Below are 25214 nucleotides of genomic sequence, written 5' to 3'. Positions count from 1 at the left end.
TTATTTAATTTATTTATCCATGTATTTTATTTATTTTATTTGTTATATTTAATTAATTAGTTATGGATTTTTATCAAATTTTATTTGTTTATTTATTTTTATTTATTTTATTTATTTATATATGTATTTTTTTATTTTATTTGTTTATTTAAGTTTATTTATTTATTTGTATTTATTTATTTCATTTATTTATGGATTTTTTTTTAAATGTATTAAATGACCACATACCTTTTTCAACCAGCTTTGCATGAATCAATGGTACAAGTTAATATAAGAAATGTAATACACTTTTTGATATATCTAAGAAGAAAAAAAATTACTTTTCTCCACTTGTCAGGCTCCTCCCCCTTTCGTTCTTCCTTTTTTTTTTTTACCTCCCAAACTTTACATCCACTTTAAAAAGCTGCCTAAAATCTTTCTCAAGATGAATTGGCTCACTGAAGTATCAGAATTAATGTTGCTTGTAGAAGTCTAAGGAGAAGAATGGAGGAGGAAGCTCCAGAGTGAGACAGATGCAGAGAGGCTGCAGCAGCTTTTAGTAAGTGTTATATCTAACCTCAGTGCTGGATTCACATCGTATACTGCTCTATAATATCCTTCATGCTGCTGCCTCTAAAGGTGTACTATTGAGCTATAGTGGAGCTGGATTTTCTCTTCTGCTGTAGTGATGTAGTGTATGGGAAAAATCATAGCAGGTAGTTTCCACCCACTAGCTCAGGAACAACTGAAACTGGTTCTGGGGGTCAATATGTCAGAACACTATTTAGCCAATCACTGACTTAGGGCAGACACCACTGTAGCAAGTCATTAACTGAGTGGCAATATAACTTATTGGGCCCTAGCAGCAGGAAATGATGTTTACCGGATACCGGGTTCCGTTTAGCCAATCACTGGCTGCAGTGGTTTCCTGCCTCAGTCAGTGATTTGCTGAGCGGCACTCAGAGGTAGGGACCCCCAGCACCAGGAAGTGGACCTGGCGGAGACCAGGAGCAGTGATATTGGAGGCTATTGGGACCGAGTGAGAGGTAAGTATAGGGGTAAGTATCAGGTATAGGAGTACCCTTTTAAAGAATTGTATGTTTTCTTATGATTTATGTTGATAGTGTCTAAATAAGAACACTGTGGAGGATACAAGCATGGCACGCTCTTGATCTTGGCACTCTCTAAATCCTCTTATTAAGGATGACTGCTTGACTTGCATCTAGTTGCAGATTGATTTGCCAGTTAGTTTACATTAGACTTTTGTGAGTCAACACTTGAATAATTTTTTTTTTTAACAAAAGAAACACAAACATTGCCTGAGATGTTACTTTATACAGACACATTTGGCATTCGTGTGAATCCTGGGTTAGAGAAGACGCACCTTAAATTGCTCATTATCTGGTGTTTGCAGAGTGAAGACTTAAGTTTTAATGGATTATTTAATACCGCGATTACCCCCCCACCAAACTATATTCCACAGCACTTTGTTCTGTCTTGTATCAAAGTGTACGGCCATGTTTATTTTTGCATTGTGCCAACGGTGAGGTTTGTGTTTGGAGTACACCTCGTAAAACACAAAAACTGTGAGTGTGTCTAATAGGCTTTTATTATGTATGAACATGGATTCTAGTCTACATGGCTGACTGCCATTGTGCTACTTTCGGGAACAATGAGCGCAGATCACGAGCCAGCTGTAGACTATAGCCACGTTTCATAAATGGGTAGTTTTAGTTGCATGAGGAATCTGCTAGAAGCTATCTCTATAGCTCCACTCGGTCATTGCCTGTGTGAATAAGTAAAAAAATGCGTTTTTCAGATTGGTGGTTGCTTTAAATTTTACTTCTAATCTTACTTCTACACCTTTTATCAAATGAAATGCATCCGACGCATCATGAACTATTTTTAGTTTTTGTTCCACGATAAGAACAGTAGATGGTGCTTAGTATGCCATTAGGTGTTCCATGTAAATGAGGCTATGCTACATCAGAACACCACAGACCCCTTAAAATTTTCATTTTTATACCCCCTTCTACATTTTTATACTCCCTTGTTCCTCTTCTGGGAAGTCGATTTCCCGCTCTTATATCTAGTTGTCTTTGATTATTCAGGAGGTCATTCCTATTTGGCCAGTGTTACCCAACCAGTGTGCCACTGTAACACAAAATATGGCAGTACACCACCAGCAGTTGCATAATTACATCATGCCCGGAGAATTTTTCGGGCATGGATACAATTTCATTTTAAAGCGTACACATTAGATCATAGAGAAAAACATAATGCTTCTGAATGTTATTCACTAGGTAATGCAGACTCTTAACATGTCTTTTTTTATGTGTCTAGCGTCTGTATTTGACTCACAAGTCCCTCTGTTCTGCTGCTCACTCATTCCAACATCCACTGCTCATGAAAGGGCGTGTCTGAGGCAAACACTGAGCCTGCCCTCATTCACCATGCATTCACTTCCTCCCTGAGTCTCCTGTGCTGTGCCTCTTCACCCAATCCCTACAGGCTGCTCTGTAACCCCCTTTCTTTGTTTTCATGCTGCAGTCTGAAAGGACAGGAGTGAACCCAGAGGAGTGCTAGTCCTGCCCTCACTTCCTGGACTTTATTCCTGACTGTGCTTTAGCTGTGACAAAGATGATGCTGCAGCCGAACATTTTTTTTATAAGCCATGATTTCTATAAAAAGGAGAGAACCTTTTTATGAACTATATTAGAAAGGTTATGGTTTTGCTAAGATGTACAATGTATAAAAAGCTTTTGATTCTTCGCATTTAAGGGTTCGTCCACACGCACAGATTTTTAGCTGCTTATTATCCTCTGCTTTTTTTTCTCTGATATTTATTGTCTGCCAGTAAGTCAATGACAAAATAAGGCTACTTTCACACTACCGTTGTTACGCGGTAGTGTGACGGCCACCGGGGAAAATAATGGGAGAAAAAATACAGCTTCCGCCGTCTTTTTCTCCTGCTACTTACTCTGAAAAACAACGGCACCCGACGGACCCCATTGACTATAATGGTGTCCATCGGGACCCACTGTTGCCCTTTGCGACCCATCAAAATGACGTCCGTCAAACTCCCCCCAAAAAAAGAGTTCACGGCCGTGCTTGACGGGGCGCAACGGTAGTGTAAAAGTAGCCTAAGCAGCAAAAATTAAAAAAAAAAAAAAAGCAGAAAAACAGCTGCACAAAGTTTTTTTTGCAGCAGCAAAATCTGCCTGTGTACACGGATCCTAAAGCACTTAGACTGTACATTTTACGGAAGCAATGCTTATAGCATACTAAAGGTAGTACGTTCAGTTGCTAGCCATTTATTTGTGAGAATATTAAGAAGCCTTAATGTATTTTTGAGAATAAAATTATCCTCACGGGAGGTATTTAAGGGGACAGCCGCAGGATCAGCAACAGGTTGGAAGAAAGGGTATTCTAGCAGAAGTGGATTGTACTGTGAAAGGGCCGTGCGCTGCCTGATTTGTTTTCACAATTCTCACCACCTGGGAAGCTGTTCTGATAGAACACAGGTTTTCACTTTAACTTTGAGATGAAAGGCATGCTGGTGGTTATGCCTTCAGTATGCTGCAATGTGCGGCTAAAGTATATCCCCGCTGTTCTCCATGAATTGATTGTGAGTTTATTTCTCCTTCTGCCATAGCTCTTTGCAGCATTTTACAAATAGACTTTGAGTTTTTAATACACAGCAATGCTCACCACCTGAGAGACAGTTCCGATGGGACACTGAGTTCATCTTCAGCTTCAGGCTGGAAAAATAAAAGATTTTCTCGGGCGATGCAGGTTAGGTTTTCCTTCTACGGCTATGTATCACGGCTTCGCTCTGTGAAGTGGCACCGATTGTTATCATATTTTCCACTAAAGTATACCTAGTTATAATACACATTTAGAAACATCCGCTGTGTTTATGTGTTGTCGCAGTTTCTGGCAGGGGCAGCTGAAGGGCATTCGAGTGTTTGTCTGCAAATCTGTTCATCACGTTTTGGGGTTTGTACTTTTTAGATGCCTCTTGGCTAAAAAAAAAAAAAAAAGGAAAAACATCATCAACTGAGTAAATTTGCTTAAAATGTTATTTGATTTTCAAATGTGCCAAAGTTTAAAGGGGTACTCCACTGCCCCAGCATTCAGAACATTTTGTTCCAATCGCAGTGTGGGCTGCAGGGGTCGGGACATCACAGCCACTCTCCTTGTGATGTCACTCCACTCCCCTCAATGCAAGTCTATGGGAGGGGGTGTGTCGGCTGCCACGCCCCCTCCCATTGACTTGCATTGAGGGGGGGTGGCGTCACGAGGGGCATGGCCAGGACATCACAACCCCCCGCAGCTCGCACTCAGCATTCGTAACAAAATGTTCTGAATGCTGGGGCAGTGGAGTACCACTGCAGCCCAGCAAACGCTGGCTGAGGAGGGACATCTCTGTGGCCAATGATTGCTGAGCTGTAGCATTGTGCGTTGACCACGAGAAACCCAGAAGAGGAGCGGATCAGGGACCGCAGCAGGACAACAGAGGCATCGGGAAGCAGCAGAAGGTAAGTAAATATTTATTTTTTTATGCCTGACAGAATATTAAATTTGCTTAAGTGGTACACCACTTGCCCCATTGTTTGGAACATTTTGTTCTGAAGGCTGGGTGCGGGCTGGGGGGAGTTGTGAAGTCACGGCCGTGCCCATCATGACATCACGCCACGTCAATGCATGTCTATGGGAGGGGGCGTGGTAGACCCATAGACTTGCATTGAGGGGGCATGACTTTACGCCACTAGGGGCGTGGCTGTGACGTCACGACCCCTGCAGCCCGCACCTAGAGTTTGGAACAAAATGTAGCCCTTTCAAAACCTCCCTATCCCGAAGTACTCCTCTAATACAATGCTGTATAGAAGCATGTACGTATCTCTGTTCAGCTATTATGTGTATGAGGTCTAGAGATGAGTGAACTTTAGAAAAATTTGATTCAGACATTTCACCGAATTTTCCGAAAAATTTTTGTTCGGGCCAAATTTATTTGCGTCGAATCTGTATTAAAAATGGCTATTTTTGGGCTACAGAGAGCCTCAATAGGGGTGCAGAACAATTTCCCTTGCCATAACACGCATAGGGTGTGTGCTGTGTTAGTGAAATAATACTGTTATTCAGTATGACATGCAAATTACAGCCTCGCTATTAGAATCTTCTCAGTGGCAGAGCTTCTGAATGTGGCAGCAGGAAGACCACACGGCGTAAAAATTGAAGAGAATAAATAGATATTTTAATGTAATTTTTGTTTAATTTAATTTGAATTTATTTACATTTTTTGGGTACCCATTCTGGTGAGCATCGAGCTGGCGGTTTGCCGCGAGGCGAGCTACCACCTGTTCTAGCCTGTGCCTCTCAATGCCCCAGCCCCCCAGCTGTCTTACTCTTTTGTGGAACTGCAAATGTTTCATTATCAGTAATGGTTCATTTTTATTGCTACAGCCTGTTTAATTGGATTCTTGTGGTAATTCCACAGCTACTATATGATGTCAACGACCATAGGGCCTCAGTCTTGAAAAGATTACATCGATATTTTGAAATTTAAATTTAAGATTTTGAAATTTAAATTTAAGATTACACTCCCACGTTTTAGTGTCCCGGGCCCTGGCGTGTGGTTACAAAGGACCAAATTTAACAAGGAGTCACTTGGCGGCACAATGACAGAGCCTGGAGGTGGCATCAGTATGAGGAGGAGACCATTTAGTGACTGAATGACCGCCTGGAGTTTGTGGCAGCATGAGGAGACCATATACTGTCTGAATGGCACAGCCTGGAGGGGGTTGAAGCATGAGGAGACCATATAGTGGCTGAATGGCACAGCCTGGAGGTGGCTGAAGCATGAGGAGACCATATAGTGGCTGAATGGCACAGCCTGGAGGTGGCTGAAGCATAAGGAGACCATATAGCATCTGAATGGCACAGCCTGGATGTGGTGAAGCATGAGGAGACCATATAGTGGCTGAATGGCACAGCCTGTAGTTGGCTGAAGCATAAGGAGACCATATAGTGGGCGAATGGCACAGCCTGTAGTTGGCTGAAGCATAAGGAGACCATATAGTGGCTGAAAGGCTCAGCCTGGAGGTGGTTGAAGCATCAGGAGACCATATAGTGGCCAAATGGCACAGCCTGGAGGTGGCTGAAGCATAAGGAGACCATATAGTCACTGAATGGCACAGCCTGGAGGTGGCTAAAGCATGAGGAGACCATATAGTGTCTGAATGGCACAGCCTGGAGGTGGCTGAAGCATGAGAAGACCATATAGTGGCTAAATGGCACAGCCTGGAGGTGGCTGAAGCATGAGGAGAAAATATAGTGGCTTAATTGCACAGCCTGGAGTTGGCTGAAGCATGAGGAGACCATATTGTGACCGAATGGCACAGCCTGGAGTTGGCTGAAGCATGAGTAGACCATATAGTGGCTGAATGGCACAGCCTGTAGTTGGCTGAAGCATGAGGAGACCATATAGTGGCTGATTGGCACAGCCTGGGGGTGGTGAAGTATGAGGAGACCATATAATTGCTGAATGGCACAGCCTGGAGGTGGCTGAAGCATAAGGAGACCATATAGTGGCCGAATTGCACAGCCTTGAGTTTGTCGCAGCATGAGTAGAACATATAGTGGCCAAATGGCACAGCCTGGAGTTTGTGGCAGCATGAGGAGACCATATAGTGGCTGAATGGCATAGCCTGGGGGTGGCTGAAGCATGAGGAGACCATATAGTGGCTGAATGGCACACCCTGGATTTGGTGGCTGCATGAGTGGAACATATAGTGGCTGAATGGCACAGCCTGGAGTTTGTGGCATCATGAGGAGACCATATAGTGTCTGAATGGCACCGCCTGGAGTTGGTGAAGCATGGGGAGACCATATACTGGCTGAATGGCACAGCCTGGAGTTGGCTGAAGCATAAGGAAACCATATAGTGGCTTAATGGCACAGCCTGGAGGTGGTGAAGCATGAGGAGACCATATAGTGGCTGAGTGGTACAGCCTGGAATTGGCTGAAGCATAAGGAGACCATATAGTGGCTTAATGGCACCGCCTGGAGGTGGCTGAAGCATAAGGAGACCATATAGTGGCTTAATGGCACAGCCTGGAGGGGGTGAAGCATGAGAAGACCATATAGTGGCTGAATGGCACAGCCTGGAGGTGGCTGAAGCATGAGGAGACAATATAGTGGCTGAATGGCACAGCCTGGAATTGGCTGAAGCATGAGGAGACCATATAGTGGCTGATTGGCACAGCCTGGGGGTGGTGAAGTATGAGGAGACCATATAATTGCTGAATGGCACAGCCTGGAGGTGGCTGAAGCATAAGGAGACCATATAGTGGCCGAATTGCACAGCCTTGAGTTTGCCGCAGCATGAGTAGAACATATAGTGGCCAAATGGCACAGCCTGGAGTTTGTGGCAGCATGAGGAGACCATATAGTGGCTGAATGGCATAGCCTGGGGGTGGCTGAAGCATGAGGAGACCATATAGTGGCTGAATGGCACACCCTGGAGTTGGTGACTGCATGAGTGGAACATATAGTGGCTGAATGGCACAGCCTGGAGTTTGTGGCATCATGAGGAGACCATATAGTGTCTGAATGGCACCGCCTGGAGTTGGTGAAGCATGGGGAGACCATATACTGGCTGAATGGCACAGCCTGGAGTTGGCTGAAGCATAAGGAAACCATATAGTGGCTTAATGGCACAGCCTGGAGGTGGTGAAGCATGAGGAGACCATATAGTGGCTGAGTGGTACAGCCTGGAATTGGCTGAAGCATAAGGAGACCATATAGTGGCTGAATGGCACCGCCTGGAGGTGGCTGAAGCATAAGGAGACCATATAGTGGCTTAATGGCACAGCCTGGAGGTGGCTGAAGCATGAGGAGACCATATAGTGGCTGAATGGCACAGCCTGGAGGTGGCTGAAGCATGAGGAGACAATATAGTGGCTGAATGGCACAGCCTGGAATTGGCTGAAGCATAAAGAGACCTTATTGTGGCCGAATGGCACAGCCTGGAATTGGCTGAAGCATGAGGAGACCATATAGTGGCTGATTGGCACAGCCTGGGGGTGGTGAAGCATGAGGAGACCATATAATGGCTGAATGGCATAGCCTGGAGGTGGCTGAAGCATAAGGAGACCATATAGTGGCCGAATGGCACAGTCTGGAGTTGGCTGAAGCATGAGGAGACCATATAGTGGCTGATTGGCACAGCCTGGGCGTGGTTAAGCATGAGGAGACCATATAATGGCTTAATGACACAGCCTGGAGGTGGCTGAAGCATAAGGAGACCATAAAGTGGCCGAATTGCACAGCCTTGAGTTTGCGGCAGCATGAGTAGAACATAAAGTGGCCAAATGGCACTGCCTAGAGTTTGTGGCAGCATGAGGAGACCATATAGTGGCTGAATGGCATAGCCTGGGGGTGGCTGAAGCATGAAGAGACCATATAGTGGCTGAATGGCACAGCCTGGAGTTGGTGGCAGCATCAGCGGAACATATAGTGGCTGAATGGCACAGCCTGGAGTTTGATGCATCATGAGTAGACCATATGGTGTCTGAATGGCACAGCCTGGAGGTGGCTGAAGCATGAGGAGACCATATAGTGCAGCGGATCTTCAAGGTGCGTTGGCATGGGCATGTCAAGGTATGTCACCACCTGCTGGTTCAGGTCCTGCTCCAGGTCTACCTGCTACTTCACTATGCGGGTGAAGAAAGTTACTCATCAGCGACTGTACACTCAGGCGGCTGCTGATGGAGCTGGTGCTTCTCCTGCCCAATAAGGTGTAAAGCCAGAACTCATCCCGCTGCCGAATGGTGACAATTCGGCTCTCACTACGCAAACAAGTGAGCATGCATCGTGCCATTTGTGCAAGTGTCTTGGAGGGACTCCCTGCCTCCATCTCCGCTTTTGCCTGGACTTTGACAGTATCTAGGCCCTTGACAGATTAACAGGTACAAAATAGTACACTACTTAGATGTACGTATGTGGTATGCACTTATGAGGGTAGAAAAATTAGCTATAGTAGGATTAAAAAACTTATTGGAGTAAAACACCAGCCGGTGATTACTTTTGCCTGGACTTTCACAGTATCTAGGCCCTTGACAGATTAACAGGTACAAAATAGTACACTACTTAAATGTAGGTATGTGGTATGCACTTATAAGGGCAGAAAAATGTGCTACCGTATGCTTAAAAATACGTATTTTTGCACAACACCAGCAGTACACAACAGTGCTGCAGCAATAGTCTCACAGACTATTAGGAATGGATTGCTGGGTATGTATTATACCTTCTACAGACTAGTATAACCAGCAGACCATTTGTTGTGGAACAAAGAGGGCCGAAAAATGCGCTACTAAAATGCGCTACAGTACGTTTAAAAAAGGATTGGAGTAAAACACCAGCCGGTCATTACTTTTGCCTGGGTGGGTAAAGAAATCCCTGCACTCACAAATGATGCTAAATCACCTTGGGTGTTTATTCACACATAAAGAAAAGGTGTTGCAACTCGCAGGATGCGTTTCGGCCAACAGGTGGCCTTTGTCAACCTTTTCTTTATGTGTGAATAAACACCTGAGGGGATTTAGCATCATTTGTGGGTGCCGGGATTTCTTTACCCACCCTGATGATTACTTGTCCGCGGGCACCACGCCACCGTGACTAGTGCCGACTCCCTGCTACCTCTATTACTTTTGCCTGGACTTTCACAGTATCTAGGCCCTTGACAGATTAACAGGTACAAAATAGTACACTAATTAGATGTAGGTATGTGGTATGCACTTATGAGCGCAGGAAAATGTGCTACAGTACACTTAAAAAAACTTATTTTAGTAAAACACCAGCTGGTGATTACTTTTCCCTGGCCTTTCACAGTATCTAGGCCCTTGAGAGTTTAACAGGTACTAAATAGCACACTACTTAGATGTAGGTATGTGGTATGCACTTATGAAGGGAGAAAAATGCGCTACAGTACGCTTAAAAAAAACATATTTTTGCACAACACCAGCAGTACACAACAGTGCTGCAGCACACAAAAGCTGTGTACTAAACCCAAAATTGCACTCTGTTAAAGACTATTAGGAATGGACTGCTGGGTATTATACCGTCTACAGACTAGTATAACCAGCAGATGATTTGTTGTGGAACAAAGATACAAAATTGCGCTGAAAAATTATTCCTGCCTCCTCTGCTAAGGTTTATGAAGTTGAGTCAGTTTGTTGAAATGTAGGAGGTAACACACAGCTCTCTGCCCCTCTCTGTAATACAGTGCTGAAGAAAGTGACTGGGAGGTTAATGGCTGCAGTAAAAATCCTTTTCAGTGAAAAAAGCACTGCTCTCTGACCTGACCACCTGATGTGACTAGGAGGAGAAACGCTGCTGGAAAAAGCTTTTCTGTGTAACACACACAGGCTGTCCGTCCTATCTCTCTGCAGTGTAATGAATGAAGTGACTAGCCGGAATATGGCTGCCAATTAAATAGGGCTGTGACATCACGGGTGACTGGCTGCTGATAGGCTGCATCCTGCATGTGATTCAGGGTCATCCCACCAACCCTTATTCCCACCTTCCCAGAGTTCCTTGCCCCATGTCCTCACATGTGGATCCGCCATTTTAGATGCCCTGGAGCCTGGACCGCACTAAATGTAGTTTAATGGAGCGATTCCCACGATAGAATCGCAGTAATATTCGCATTTGTTGTGAATCAAATTTTTCATGAAATTCGTACTGAATTCGGATTCGTCAGCTTCGATTCGCTCATCTCTAATGAGGTCCTATGCAGAAGCTACACAAAGTTTGTGCATATTCCTCTTTTCTCTGCAGTATAAGTCAAGCTTTAAAAAAATGGCTAGCTGGATCAGATCTGACAGTCTGGTTGCTAGGGGTACCCAGCCTAGTCGCTACTGTCATTTTAATGGAGTTTTTTGATGCTCAGTCTCCCTGTCCAGCCGCTGAAAAACACCCCCATAGAATGATGCTGTCACCACCATTCTTCATTGTAGGGATGGTTTTGGGAGGTGATGAGAAGTGCCAGATCCTTCAGACAAGATGCTTTGAGCTGAGGCCTAAGGGTACGGTCCCACGTAGCATATGCGCAGTGTATATTGCTGGTATTTTTGCAGCTGATTTACACTGCAGTAGATACACAGCAAAATCTGCATCATATATGCTACATCCAGTATCCTAAAACTTCACTCTTGGTTTCATCAGGCCAAATAATCTTAAAGTCTTAACTTTTGATGTATTATAAAGCATGCAAAAACAATATGCTTTGCAATTGCTTTCATCAGAAAATGTTCAGTATTTCATACTAAAAAAAAAAGACAGTCAAGAAAGTGGCCACTAGGGGTCCCCCTGCCTCCTGGGACAAATACCAGTCCTGCATTGTCCATTAGTCATAGACACGTCATGGACTCCATGAGTGATTGGCAGGGCAGGTCCAGAGCTGATATGCTTGCTACCAGCCCTCTGTGAGTCAGAGCAGAGTGAGGGAGGCTGAGGAGAAGAGAGAGTCATGCCCCATGCCTCTGTATGGACCAAAACCTCACTGAGCAATTATGGCAAGTAAATAAAGGTAATTTTGAGAGACATTTAGGCTGTAGACACATAAAAATTAGATGTACATGATCAGAACGAGGTAGTGAGGTACTAGGGGGGGGGTGCAAACTTTTTTTGCAAAATCCTTTTTTCATGTGTCTGAGAAGAGGCTTCTTTCTAGTCACTCTGCCATAAAGACAGATTGATAAAGTGCTGCTGTGATGGCTGACCTGGAAGTTTCTCCTTTTATCAATCGGGATCTTAAAAGCTCAGCCAGAGTGACTTTTGGGTTCTTGGTCACCTCTCCTACCAAGGACCTTCTCTCCTGAATACTTAGTTGGGTGGGACAGCCACATCTAGAAAGAGTCCTGACTATTCAGAACTTCCTTTTTTAAGAATTATGGAGGCCACTGTACTTTTGGGAACTTTTAGTGCAGCAGATTTTTTTTTTTACTTTTCTCTAGATCTCTGCCCCCACACAATCCTGTCTCTAAGCTCTACAGACAGTTCTTTTCCGCCTCATGGTTTGGTTTTTGCTCTGATATGCATTGTCAGCTGTGAGACCTTATATAGACAGGGCTGTGTCTTTCCAAATCTTGTCCAATCCCCTTAATTTACCACAGGTGACTCCAATCAAGGTGTAGAAACATCTCAGGGGTGATCAAGATAAATGGGAGGAGCTAGGGATACATTTCAAATTTTACTTTTTAATACATTTGCTAAAATGTTTAGAATTCTATTTTTATTATGAGGTATTGAGTGCAGAATGATGGGAAAAAAACATTTTCTATTTTATTTTAGCAGAAGGCCTCAACATAACAAAATGTGAAAAAAGTGAAAGGGCCTGAAAACTTTTCAAAGGCATTGTAGCTTCAATCCGTAGAGTAGTTTGGAAATGGACACAGAAATCAGACTTTCTACAGATTAAAATGGAGGCAGCTTTTCTACTGTTCAATTTTGATCTTCTCAATACAATTTCTGTAGTGGATTCAATCTACTCTAATGGGTTCTGCTGATAAAGACACTGTCCAAAAACTCACTCAGTCATAATGCCCGGCACAATTGCCTCTTGTTGTTGATTTATTTTACTATTGTGCATTGTGCTCTTCTACCAGAGGTGAGTACTCAACCCACATCATTTCAGATTTCAGCAGTAATGCAAGTATAAAGCTGTACATTGCATGGAAATTAATGATCGAGAAATGATGATATGCAGGGTATCAGGCCTGGCACTGCTATGGTGCTCTAACGGTGACTAACAGTATCCATATACAGTGGTCCCTCAACATACGATGGTAATCCGTTCCAAACGGACCATCGTTTGTTGAAACCATCGCATGTTGAGGGATCCGTGCAATGTAAAGTATAGAGGACAGTGGTCTACAACCTGCGGACCTCCAGCTGTTGCAAAACTACAACACCCAGCATGCCCGGACAGCCAACGGCTGTCCGGGCATGCTGGGTGTTGTAGTTTTGCAACATCTGGAGGTCCGCAGGTTGTAGACCACTGTTAGAGGAAGTTGTACTCACCTGTCCCTGCCGCTCTGGACCTTCACCGCTGCCCGGGATGTCAGCGTCCATCGCTGTCACCGCGTCCCCGACGCTCCGGTAAGGCCTCTTCTTCCCCGGCATCCTCGCTCTCCGTTGCCGCCATCACGTCGCTACGCACGCCGCTCCTATTGGATGAGGGGACGGCATGCACAGCGGCGTGATGACGTCGATGGAGAGCGCCGACGATGCAGAGGATCCCGAAGAGGACCCGCAGGAGCCCAGAGGACAGGTAAGTGATCATCAGCAAAGGGCACGGGGCACCGTAAACGTCTATCCGGCGGCAGCTGAAGCAGTCAGCGCTGCCGGATAGCCGTTTATGCGATGGCCCCGACATACAAAAGCATCGTATGTTGATGCTGCCTTCAACATGCGATGGCCTCTGAGAGGCTATCGTATCTTGAAGTGATCGTATGTTGGGGCCATCGTAGGTCGAGGGGTCACTGTACCAGCAGAGATGAGCTAGTAATACCTACCTGTGGACTGTTCGCTGCCTTAGAACTTGAGATGATGTCACAACTAGCTATTCAGAAGACACTGGCTCTTGGGACTACTGTATATTTCTAAGATTATTCTCTGGATATAGATTATATAGGGCATACCTGGGGTGAAGAGCATCATAGTTCCCTAGGAACAGCTCTTGCAAGTAATCTCTATTAGGCTTGGTTCACACTTCGGAATTTCCGGACGGAGATTCCGAGTGCGACCAACGTCTAGGACTGCATGGACATTGCCATCCCCATAGACAGCAATGTCTACGGAGCAAAAATCCAAGTTCAATGTTCTGGCAGAATTTTTCAAGTGGATTTTCTGGGCAGAAAGTCCCCTCAAAAATTTAGCAGTGAGAACTGTGCAGCGGAATCCTATTATCAGTAATGGAACTCTGCTGCACCGGAATTTCTGAGTGAAATAAAATGGAATTCCTCTTGGAATTTCTGTAGTGTTAACTCTGCCTAAGGCCAGTTTCACACTACCGAATCTTTGGCCAGACAAAATCCGTCTGGAGATACGGAGTGTGGGCAGCGCCGGCTGAATCAGATGGCACTAGGAGTGTGCAGACATTGCTGTCCCCATAGACAGCAATGTCTGCTGAGCGGAAATCTGCAAGGTTCAATTTTTTGAGCGGATTTTCCGTCCGGAAAGAAAAACTCTGCAGTAATCACTTTGCAGCAGAATCCCATTGCCAACATTGGTACATGCCTGTATTTCGGAGGGGAATGTCAAAACGGAATTTCCAAACGGTGTGAAAGTGGCCTTAGAAATTTTTGTGAACAGAACTTCAATAACCTCTGGCTCTGTTATCACAGTTGTTAAAGACAGGGCCAGCAGGAACACTTCTTATCAATTACTGCCACATATTAGAAGATAAAAGTCCAAAGTAACTTCAGTGAAGAAAGTGCAGCACTCATCGCAGAGAATCTTGGAGCTTGATGTCTTTATTTAATGGAGATATCATGCAGACATATTAGGAAGGATTGTGCTGGGGAGCAATGACACAGGTGAGGCAGAGAGTGTTCACAGAGGATACAATTGTCAGGCCCGTGACGGCATGAAAAAATTGTAGCCCCGCAGCGTCCTGCAGTGCTTAAGTTCTATGAAGCGAGCACAGGAGCTGTGGTCCCCTCATAGATGGGGAGCACCGGCTGCTAACAGCAGGAGGACTCACCGATAACTGTGGTCGTCATACTGATGTGCACAGTAAATCCTTTAGATGCTGTGATCAATGCCAATCATGTCATCTAAAGGCTTAATTCTCATGTACTGTTAAGCTTAGTGGTCTCTTCACCAACCCTATACCCCTCTCTCCCGCAGTGTAAGTGTGTGTAGGGGAGGGGGGGGCGATGAGTTCAAATGGTGGCTGAAGTCCCCCCAGCACCTACCTGTGCCTGCATTATCACTTTGCTACTGCAGCCTCCCTCAGGCAGGCTGAAAAGGCAGAGTGCCGACATTACTGAGCAGTGAATGCAATCTTATGATTGCATGTAATAGCCCCCTATTAACGGCCCCCTATTAACAGCCCCCTTTTAAAGGAAAACTGCCAGATATTTTCTCCCGCATTATCCACACTACTGGTGGATAGTGCGGGAGACGCTGATGAGCCCTACCTCGCCCGGATCCGCCTGGCGGTTTGCCCGCAATTGTAGTTTTAATCTATGTGTATAGCTTGCTGTAACTGGCATGGGCGGGGCTTCTGCACTGACGTCAGCGCCGCTTATGAATATTCATCCCCCCTCCCTCCAGTTAGGAGCAGCGAAGAGAGGGAGAACTAAAGGGAGGGGGGGGATGAATATTCATAAGCGGTGCTGACGTCAGTGCAGAAGCCCCGCCCATGCCAGTTACAGCAAGCTATACACATAGATTAAAACTACAATTGCGAGCAAACGGCCAAGCGGATCCGAGCGAGGTAGGGCTCGTTTTAATCAACGTCTCCCGAACTATCCACCAGTACCTTGCGGCAGAATATAGTTGACAGTTTTCCTTTTAAAGTGTAAACATTTTTTTTTTTTTAAATAATCACCTCCCTTAATAAAAATTGAAATGGCCACTGTCATTAGAACAAAGTTTTGACATGTCCTAGCAGCAATTCAAAAGCTTTGATCGGCAGGGGTCTGAGTGTTAAGAACTCCACTGATCAAGAAAACAAGCCGGGAGGAGTTAACGCTCAGCACGTTCTCTCCCAGCTCTTTGTCATGTGATCAAAACAAACTTGCCATGTAAGTCTATGGGAGTGTCTCCATCACGTGACACGGAGCAGGGAGAGAAGTGCACAGCACCCCTTGAATGAAGCAATAGTTAGACGTGTTGCTTCATTTCCAAGGGGCCACATCACTGTTTCCCAACCAGGGTGCCTCCAGCTGTTGCAAAGCTACAACTTAGGCAATTCACCCTGGGAAAGAGGGATGCAAATTAGTTCTTATCCAGAAGGAAAAAACTTTCTCTCTAGTGCCACCTGTAGGTAACTATTCTGTAAGTCAATGTCTGAATGCATATAGAGCAGTGGTCTACAAACTGTGGACTATCTGCTGTTGCAAAACTACAACTCTGGGCATGCTGGGAGTTGTAGTTTTGCAACAGCTGGAGGCACCCTGGTTAAGAAACACTGAAGATAATTGAGGACTTTACTTGGATCCCCACATATCAGAGGATAGAAGGATTGAGGATAAGTGTGTTTTGGGGGCAAGCCAGAGTTCAAATAAATTCTCCCCAAAACAGCACCACTCCTTTTCACAGGTTGTGGGAGGTATTGCAACTCAGCTCTATACATTCAATAAAGCTTTAATACTAGATGCAACCCATGAACTGACATGGTGCCGCTTTCGGAAGAAGCCAGCCATGGTATTTCTCCGTCTGCACAATAAAAAATAAAAAAAATGTAACATTCACTTTTGCGCCTTCTACTTTATATTTGGACATTTGCCCGATGTTTTTTCACGAAAAAAAATAAAATAAAAATGTGTTTTCTTTCCCGTTCCTTTCTTACAGGGGAAAGTGCTGGTATTTGCTCCACCGAGAGGGAAGACTCTAAACCAGTTTTGCAATCTAGCAGAAGCGGCCGGCTTTTCTATCCAAAGATGCGAAAATTACGACGAGCACATCTCCGACTTCCACTCCAAGGTGGGTTCTCTGCTGGCGACAGATAATACTTTAATCCACGATGCATTCTAAAAAGATCATGGTCTTTTTGGCAGGTAACAAACGTTTCATTAAAAGCGGTCCTTTAGGTGAGCTCCTTCTAAACAGCTATTTTTATACGCGATTAGTTTTTCGCCGTTAAACCGCCCCCGTCTTAATCTTTCCGTTTCTAGCCCGAGAATCTCCTAGAAGAGTTACCATAGGGAAGAAAAAAAATAATTATCATTGTCCTATACGATCCAAAGTCAACAAGTGTGTGTGTGTGTTGGGGGGGGGGGGGTACCTGAAAATGGTACCTTGGAACCATTTCGCTTAATATCTTTATCAGTGATATTACAGAAGGTCTTGATGGTTCGCTATTGGTCTTTTTGCTGATGACACAAAGATTTGTAACAGGGTTGATGTTCCTTGAAGGTTACATCAAAAGGCAAAGGATTTAGGTAAATTAGAGGAATGGTTAGAACTGAAATTTTGTGGATAAGTGCAAGATAATGCACCTGGGGTGTAAAAAACCCAGGGGAAGAATATAGAATATTTGACACAGTCCAAATCTGAGTATGTGAGGAAAGGGATTTAGGGGTAATTATTTCAGGAGACATAAAGGTAGGCAGACAATGTCATAGAACAGCAGGAAATGCTAGCAGAATACTTGGGTGTATAGGTAGAGGTATTAGCAGTAGAGGGAAGTGAGCATGGGTGTATAGGGAGGGGTATTAGATGTAGAGAGGAAAGTTCTCAGGGGTGTATAAGGAGAGGTATTAGCAGTAGAGAGGGAAGTGCAAATGGGTGTATAGGGAGAGGTATTAGCTGTAGAGAGCGCGTATTGCTAATGTACAGAGCACTGGTGAGACCTCACTTGGAGTATTAGGGTATGTTCACACTACGGATTATGAACGGAATCTCCGCTGGCAGAATTCTGCGAGCAGAGATTCCATTCTGGCGGCCGCCGCAATACTTCGGCGGCAGGACCATTGACGGCTATGCAGTGTTCGCGGACTTCCGCGCAAAGAATGAACAATATTCTTTCTTTGTGCGGAACAATTTCAGCGGCGGAATTGTCCGCCGCTGAAATTCCGCAGTGTGAACAGGTCTCGCGAAAACCCGTTCCCACTTATGTTTATGTTCACAGCACCTAATTCAGTTTGTGGAATTCCGCGGGAATTACGTAGTGTGAACATACCCTTAGGTGCAGTATAGTGGAGGCCGTATGTCCAGAAGATTATAGATACATTTGAGAGAGTTCAGAGAAGATACTAAATTAGTACATGGATTGCAGAAGAAAAATTACCAGGAAAGGTTAAAGGACCTTAAAGAGTACCTGCCATCATATAAATTTCTTTTCTCCTCCTGCTAGGTCCCCCTCTGGATAACATGTCCTCCGCTGTATTTTTTGGGTCATTTTGTCCAGTATTCTTCCTGGTTTCACCTTTTTTATCTTGCTTACAGCCTGTGAGCTTTGGCCGGCTGGAATGGGCATTACCCGGCAGGCGTAACATCATCTGAAGCCTGCCGGGTAAGACTTCCGACCTTCCCTGTTCTATGCTGCGCTTGGGAGCACACATAGAACAGGGAGCCAATCACCGCAGGCAGGCTGTGATTCCCCTTCTCCCTGTTATGCACAGCGCCAGGCATACAGAGATATTGGAGCAGTCCGGCCTGCCTTGCACAGCGCCTGCTGGGTCTCTTTGCTTTTTAGGGGGGGCAGGGACAACGGCAGTGTCCACTATACCAGAAGCGCTGCACACATGATGCTCACTCCTGCCTGATTGGCAGGGAGCGAGAGCTGTGCAGGGCCTCGACGATGTCCCGCCCCACCCGCACTTCAGGACATTGGAATTTTGCCAGTCCGGCACAAGTCCGAAGCCTGTGCGGAAAGTGCAGGCAGACATAGAAGAGAGACCCCCTAGTGGTCAAAATTTCAAATGTGAAAACAACTTGAAAAGAGGGATTTTTTTTAACAGAAGATACATTACAAAGATTAATAAGTTAACATCAGGAACAATATATAAAAATGTTATTTGATGGCAGGTACTCTTTAACATGTATAGAATAAAGACAAGACAGAGGGGCTATGATAGAAACTTATATACATAAAGGATATCAACACGGTAAAGGAGGAGAAGAGATTTAATAGAAGAAAAACTTCCACAAAAGGACAGTGTTATATTAGAGGGGAAAAGTTTCTGCAGTAATATCAGGAAGTATTACTTTACTGAGAGAGTAGTGAATGCACGGAATAGCCTTCCTGCAGAAGTGGTCGCTGCAAATACAGTGAAGGAGTTAAAGCATTTGTATGGGATAGGTATAAGGTTATCCTTTATATAAGATAGAGATACGCATAAGGGTATTCTTCATGTAAGATGGGGATATGGCTATCCTTCATGTAAGATAGAGATAGGTATATGGCTATCCTTTATATAAGATAGGGATAGGTATAAGGCTATTCTTCATATAAGATAGAGCTAGGCATAAGGCTATCCTTCATATAAGATAGGGGTAGGTATAAGGATATCCTTCATATAAGATAGGGGTAGGTATAAGGCTATCCTTCATATAAAATAGTGATAGGCATAAGGCTATTCTTCATATAAGATAGAGATAGGCATAAGGCTATCCTTCATATAAGATAGGGATAGGCATAAGGCTATCCTTCATATAAGATAGGGATAGGTATAAGGCTATCCTTCATATAAGATAGAGATAGGCATAAGGCTATCCTTCATATAAGATAGGGGTAGGTATAAGGCTATCCTTCATATAAGATAGGGATAGGTATAAGGCTATCCTTCATATAAGATAGAGATAGGTATAAGGCTATCCTTCAGATAAGATAGAGATAGGTATAAGGCTATCCTTCAGATAAGATAGAGATAGGTATAAGGCTATCCTTCATATATGATAGAGATAGGAATAAGGCTATCCTTCATATAAGATAGATATAAGCATTAGGCTATCCTTCATATAAGATAGGGGTAGGTATAAGGCTATCCTTCATATAAGATAGATATAGGCATAAGGCTATCCTTCATATAAGATAAGGGTAGGTATAAGGCTATCCTTCATATAAGATAGGGATAGGCATAAGGCTATCCTTCATATAAGATAGGGATAGGTATAATGCTATCCTTCATATAAGATAGATATAGGCATAAGGCTATCCTTCATATAAGATAGATATAGGCATAAGGCTATCCTTCATATAAGATAGATATAGGCATAAGGCTATCCTTCATATAAGATAGGGCCAGGGACTATTCATAGTATTCAAAATATTGGGCAGACTAGATGGGCCAAATGGTTCTTATCTGCTGACACATTCTATGTTTCTCTATATAAAACAGACCCCCGCAACGTTTGGCTAATCCCGCAAACAAAACGCGTTGAAACAAACAGACGGCCGACGTCTAATTGTGTCATATCATTCCTTAAATCCTTATCGCCGGGTGCTTTATGGCCGGGTCACTTGGCAGATTCAGGCTGCTAAATCTCGAACACAGAAATTTCACAGCTGCGAGGTTATATGTCAGATCGAGGCGCCGCAAGATTTAGGTCAGAAGCACTTATCTGTGATTTCTAAGCTCGCTTACATAAAGCCACTGCTTGCAGTTGTACGCTTTTTGTCGCTATTTCGTAGGTAGTTGCTAATGCAGAGCGTGGTGGGGATGAACGGCCGGGGCTGCCGTTTTAGGTCTATTAGACGGATGTCGCTTTAATGTAACGGGCTACTTAAGGGCGAGCTTATGTACCATAGATTATATTGTGGTGGAGGGGGACATGCCAAGTGTTCTAACCTGCCGACGGTGACCGCAGTAATCGGCTTTCTTTGCGTAGGTGTTAGGAGGTTCTGCCGTAGGTACCATGGAAGATGCTGGGCAGATAGTGCATCACTGAGGGTAACACAGGGGTCCAGTATGCCAGTATATAGACTAGTGTTACCCAACCAGTCTGTACAACTACCAGAATGCCTTAACATGTTCTCATTCCCCCTATCCTCAGTTGTTTCTGGGATCCAAGGAGAGCTCCCAATTATTTTCATGTAGCCCAGTGTTTCCCAACCAGGGTGCCTCCAGCTGTTGCAAAACTACAACTCTCAGCATGCCCAGACAGCCTTCGGCTGTCTGGGCATGCTGGGAGTCGTAGTTTTGCAACAACTGGAGGCACCCTGGTTGGGACACAGTGATGTTGACCATTGGGAATGGAGCAGCACGTCTGACTATTGCTTCATTAAAGACTAGGGGGATGTAGAATGCTGTCATTCCTATTATCAGTGGGGGGTCCAAGCAGTTGGATTCCCACCAATCAGGCACTGTGAATAAGGAATGAGGGTGCATGCTGGCAGGGGCGTTGCTAGGTCTTCAAAAGACTCGGGGCTAGAGCCCAATGCCCAGCCACTCCCCTAACCACACCCTAAGACACACCAATAGATACGCCCCCGACAGACTGACAACCACCATCATTACCTCAACATACCACTTTTATATATATATCTATATATATAAAACACAACGTGTGTATGTATGTATGTATGTGTGTATGTATGTGTGTATGTATTTATGTATGTATGTGTATGTATGTATGTATGTATGTGTGTATGTTCCAGCATCACGTCCAAACGGCTAAAGATATTAACATGATACTTGGCCACATGTTACTTATATGTCAACAACAAACATAGGAGAGGTGATTTAACCCTTACTCACCCCCATTTGCCAGGCGTGGGGTTTATGTTTAAAGTCCCATACAAGTCAATGGGAAATATATGTTACCGCATAACTTCCAAACGGCTGGAGATATTTTGATAATACTTGGTCACATGTTACTTATATGTCCACTTATAGGATAGTTAATTTAACCCTTAACTACCCCCATTTGTGAGGGTCGGGGTTTTTGTTTAAAGTCCCATGCAAATCAATGGGAAATGTATGTTCTCACATAACTTCTGTACGGCTGGAGATATTTCAATACCTGGTACACATATTACGAGTCGGGATGGGAGGTTGGGATAGGAGGACGGGATAGGAGGACGGGATAGGAGGACGAGATAGGGGGTCGGGATAGGGGGTCGGGATAGGAGGTCGGGATAGGAGGTCGGGATAGGAGGTCGGGATAGGAGGACGGAATAGGAGGACGGGATAGGAGGACGGGATAGGAGGACGGGATAGGAGGTCGGGATAGGAGGTCAGGATAGGTCGAGATAGGAGGACGGGATAGGAGGTCGGGATAGGAGGTCGGGATAGGAGGACGGGATAGGAGGTCAGGATATGAGGACGGGATGTGAGGATGGGATATGAGGTCAAGATATGATGAAGGGATAGGAGGTCGGGATATGAGGACGGGATATGGGGTTGGGACATGACAACAATATATGAGGACGGGATATGAAGTCAAAAGCTTCGTCCTTTGTTTATTTTCCTCCCCAACAAGGATTAGGAAGGAAAAACCGGGCAACGCCGGGTACTCAGCTAGTCTATATATATAAAATTACACACACACATCTAGCCAGGATTTCTTTTAATTGCCGCACGTCACGCAAGTGGTATTATGTGATGTCATAGGCAGTGAGGAACTCTTGATAGGTGCTGTGGGAGGCTATTACAAGCTCTGGACAGAATAATGGGACCCAGGTGAATCATAGACTATGGCGCTGAGTTCATATGAAATATAGAATCCAAAACACGAAGACTGATCTATATAGCACTCACCAGTCGTAAATAAATAACTGTACTTTATTCAAGCTTCAGTAGTCACATAAGAACAATACACCTGGGGCAGGGAGAGCCGCAAGCAGGAGCGCAGCAAAGGGACCACAGACCGCTTTGCGTCATCCGGTTAATTTTTACCTTAAATGGGTACTCCAGTGGAAAACTTTTTTTTTTTTTTTTTTTATCATCTAGTGCCAGAAAGTTAAACAGATTTGTAAATTACTTCTATAAAAAAATCGTAATCCTTCCAGTACTTATCAGCTGCTGTATGCTCCACAGGAAGTTCTTTTCTTTTTGAATGTACTTTCTGTCTGACCACAGTGCTCTCTGCTGACACCTCTGTCCATGTCAGGAAGTGTCCAGGGCAAGAGCAAAACCCCATAGCATACCTATCCTGCTCTGGACAGTTCCTGAGACAGACAGAGGTGTCAGCAGAGAGCACTGTAGTTAGACAGAAAAAATTCTGGGCACATAGATGATGAGTTTGTGGGCAAACCACATTAAGTATATCCCTGAGAACACTTGGGGTATGCACTGACTATAAATATTAAGAAAAATAAATACTAAGAAAATCAAAAACACATGACCTGCTGATGGCATCTAGGACTGGAGTTAAAGGGGTACTCCCGTGGAATTATTATTATTTTTTTTAATCAACTGGTTCCAGAAAGTTAAACAGGTTTGTAAATTACTTCAATTTAAAAAATCTTAATCCTTCCAGTACTTATCATCTGCTGTATGCTCTACATGAAGTTCTTTTCTTTTTTAATTTATTTTCTGTCTGACCACAGTGCTCTCTGCTGACACCTCTGTCCATTTTAGGAACTGTTCAGAGTAGGAGCAAATCCCCATAGCAAACCTATCCTGCTCCAGACAGTTCCTAAAATGGACAGAGGTGTCAGCAGAGAACACTGTGGTCAGACAGAAAAGAAATTCAAAAAGAAAAGAACTTCCTGTGGAGCATACAGCAGCTGATAAGTACTATGGATTAAGATTTTTTAATAGAAGTAATTTACAAATCTGTTTAACTTTCTGGCACCAGTTGATTTAAAAAAAAAAAATTATAATTCCACCGGAGTACACCTTTAACCCCTTAACGACAATGGACGTAAATGTACGTCATGGAGACGTGGTACTTAGCGCACCATGACGTACATGATCAGCAGCCAGGGACCCGCCAGTAATGGCGGAAATCCGCGATCGTGCAGATGTCCGCCATTAACCCCTCAGATGCCGTGATCAATACAGATCACGGCATCTGCGGCAGTGCGGTACTTTGAATGGATGATCGGATCGCCTGCAGCGCTGCCGCGGCAATCCGATCATCCAGCATGGCGGCCAGAGGTCCCCTCACCTGGCTCCGGCTGTCTCCCGGGGTCTTCTGCTCTGGTCTGAGATCGAGCAGGCCAGAGCAAAAGATGACCGACAATACTGATCAGTGCTATGTCCTATACATAGCACTGAACAGTATTAGCAATCAACTGACTATGGGGACATAAAAAGTGTAAAAAAAATAAAAATAAAGTAAAAAAATGTTAAATGAAAAAGTGAAAAATCCCCTCCCCCAATAAAAAAGTAAAACGTCCATTTTTCGCATTTTACCCCCAAAAAGCGTAAAAAACATTTTTTATACACATATTTGGTATCGCCGCGTCTGTAAAAGTCTGAACTATTAAAATATATTGTTAATTATCCCTTACGGTGAACGGCGTAAACATACAAAAATAAAAAATGTCCAAAATTGCTGCTTTTTTGTCACATTTTATATCAACAATTAATAAAAAGTAAAACCTAAGCAAAAGTGGTACTGATAAAAACTAAAGATCATGGCGCAAAAAATGAGCCCTCATATCGCCCCATATACGGAAAAATTAGAACGTTATAGGTGGTCAAAATAGGGCAATTTCAAACATACTAATTTTGTTTAAATGGTTTGAGATTTTTTTTAAGTGGTACAATTATAGAAAAGCATATAACATGGGTATCATTTTAATCGTATTGACCCACAGAATAAAGAAAACATGTCATTTTTTCCTGAAAGTGTACAATGTGAAAACAAAATCTTCCAAAATGTAATAAATTGCGGTTTTCTTTTCAATTTTACCCACATAAATAATATTTGTTTGGTTGCGCCGTACATTTTATGGTAAAATAAGTGATGCCATTACAAAGTACAATTGGTGACGCAAAAAACAAGCCCTCATATGGGTCTGTGGATGGAAATATAAGAAAGTTATGATTTTTAGAAGGTGAGGAGATAAAAACAAAAATGCTAAAATAAAATTGGTCTGGTCCTTAACCCCTTAAGGACCCATGACGTACCAGTACGTCATGAGTCCGCTCCCGATCTATAACGCAGGGCCACGGCGTGGCCCCGCATCATAGCGGGTCGGGCCCGGCCGTTGTTAAAAGCGCGCGGCATTGATCGCGGTGCCGCGCGCTATTAACCCTTTAGACGCGGCGTTCAAAGTTGAACGCCGCGTCTAAAGTGAAAGTGAAAGCATGCCGGTTAGCTCAGGGAGCTGTTTGGGATAGCGGCATTCCGAACAGCTTACAGGAAAGCTGGAGGATCCCTACCTGCCTCCTAGTGTCCGATCGCCGCATGACTGCTCAGTGCCTGAGATCCAGGTATGAGCAGTCAAGCGGCAGAATAATCGATCACTGGTTTCCTATGAGAGACCAGTGATCAATGTAATAGATCAGTGTGTGCAGTGTTATAGGTCTATTATTTGTGCCATGAGGTGTAGTTTTTAATGTTACCGTTGCAGTTCTGGCTTTTTGATCCACTTTTTAATA

General features: G+C 44.2%; 1 protein-coding gene across 2 annotated transcripts in view; it reads left to right on the top strand.

The window, feature by feature from the left end:
• The window catches only part of CAMKMT (calmodulin-lysine N-methyltransferase), a 502992-nt gene that overhangs the window by 440108 nt on the left and 37670 nt on the right, over window positions 1–25214 (top strand). For both annotated transcript variants that reach the window (XM_056568123.1, XM_056568124.1), the window contains exon 10: window positions 16567–16698. In XM_056568123.1, coding sequence (XP_056424098.1) covers window positions 16567–16698 — 132 coding nt within the window. The remainder of the gene's footprint in view (window positions 1–16566; window positions 16699–25214) is intronic.

This window comes from Hyla sarda, chromosome 3 (genome assembly GCF_029499605.1).
Source record: "Hyla sarda isolate aHylSar1 chromosome 3, aHylSar1.hap1, whole genome shotgun sequence".
Lineage (NCBI taxonomy): Eukaryota > Metazoa > Chordata > Amphibia > Anura > Hylidae > Hyla > Hyla sarda.
The sequence above is the reverse complement of the archived record's forward strand: the minus strand, read 5'-3'. Positions and strand labels throughout refer to the sequence as shown.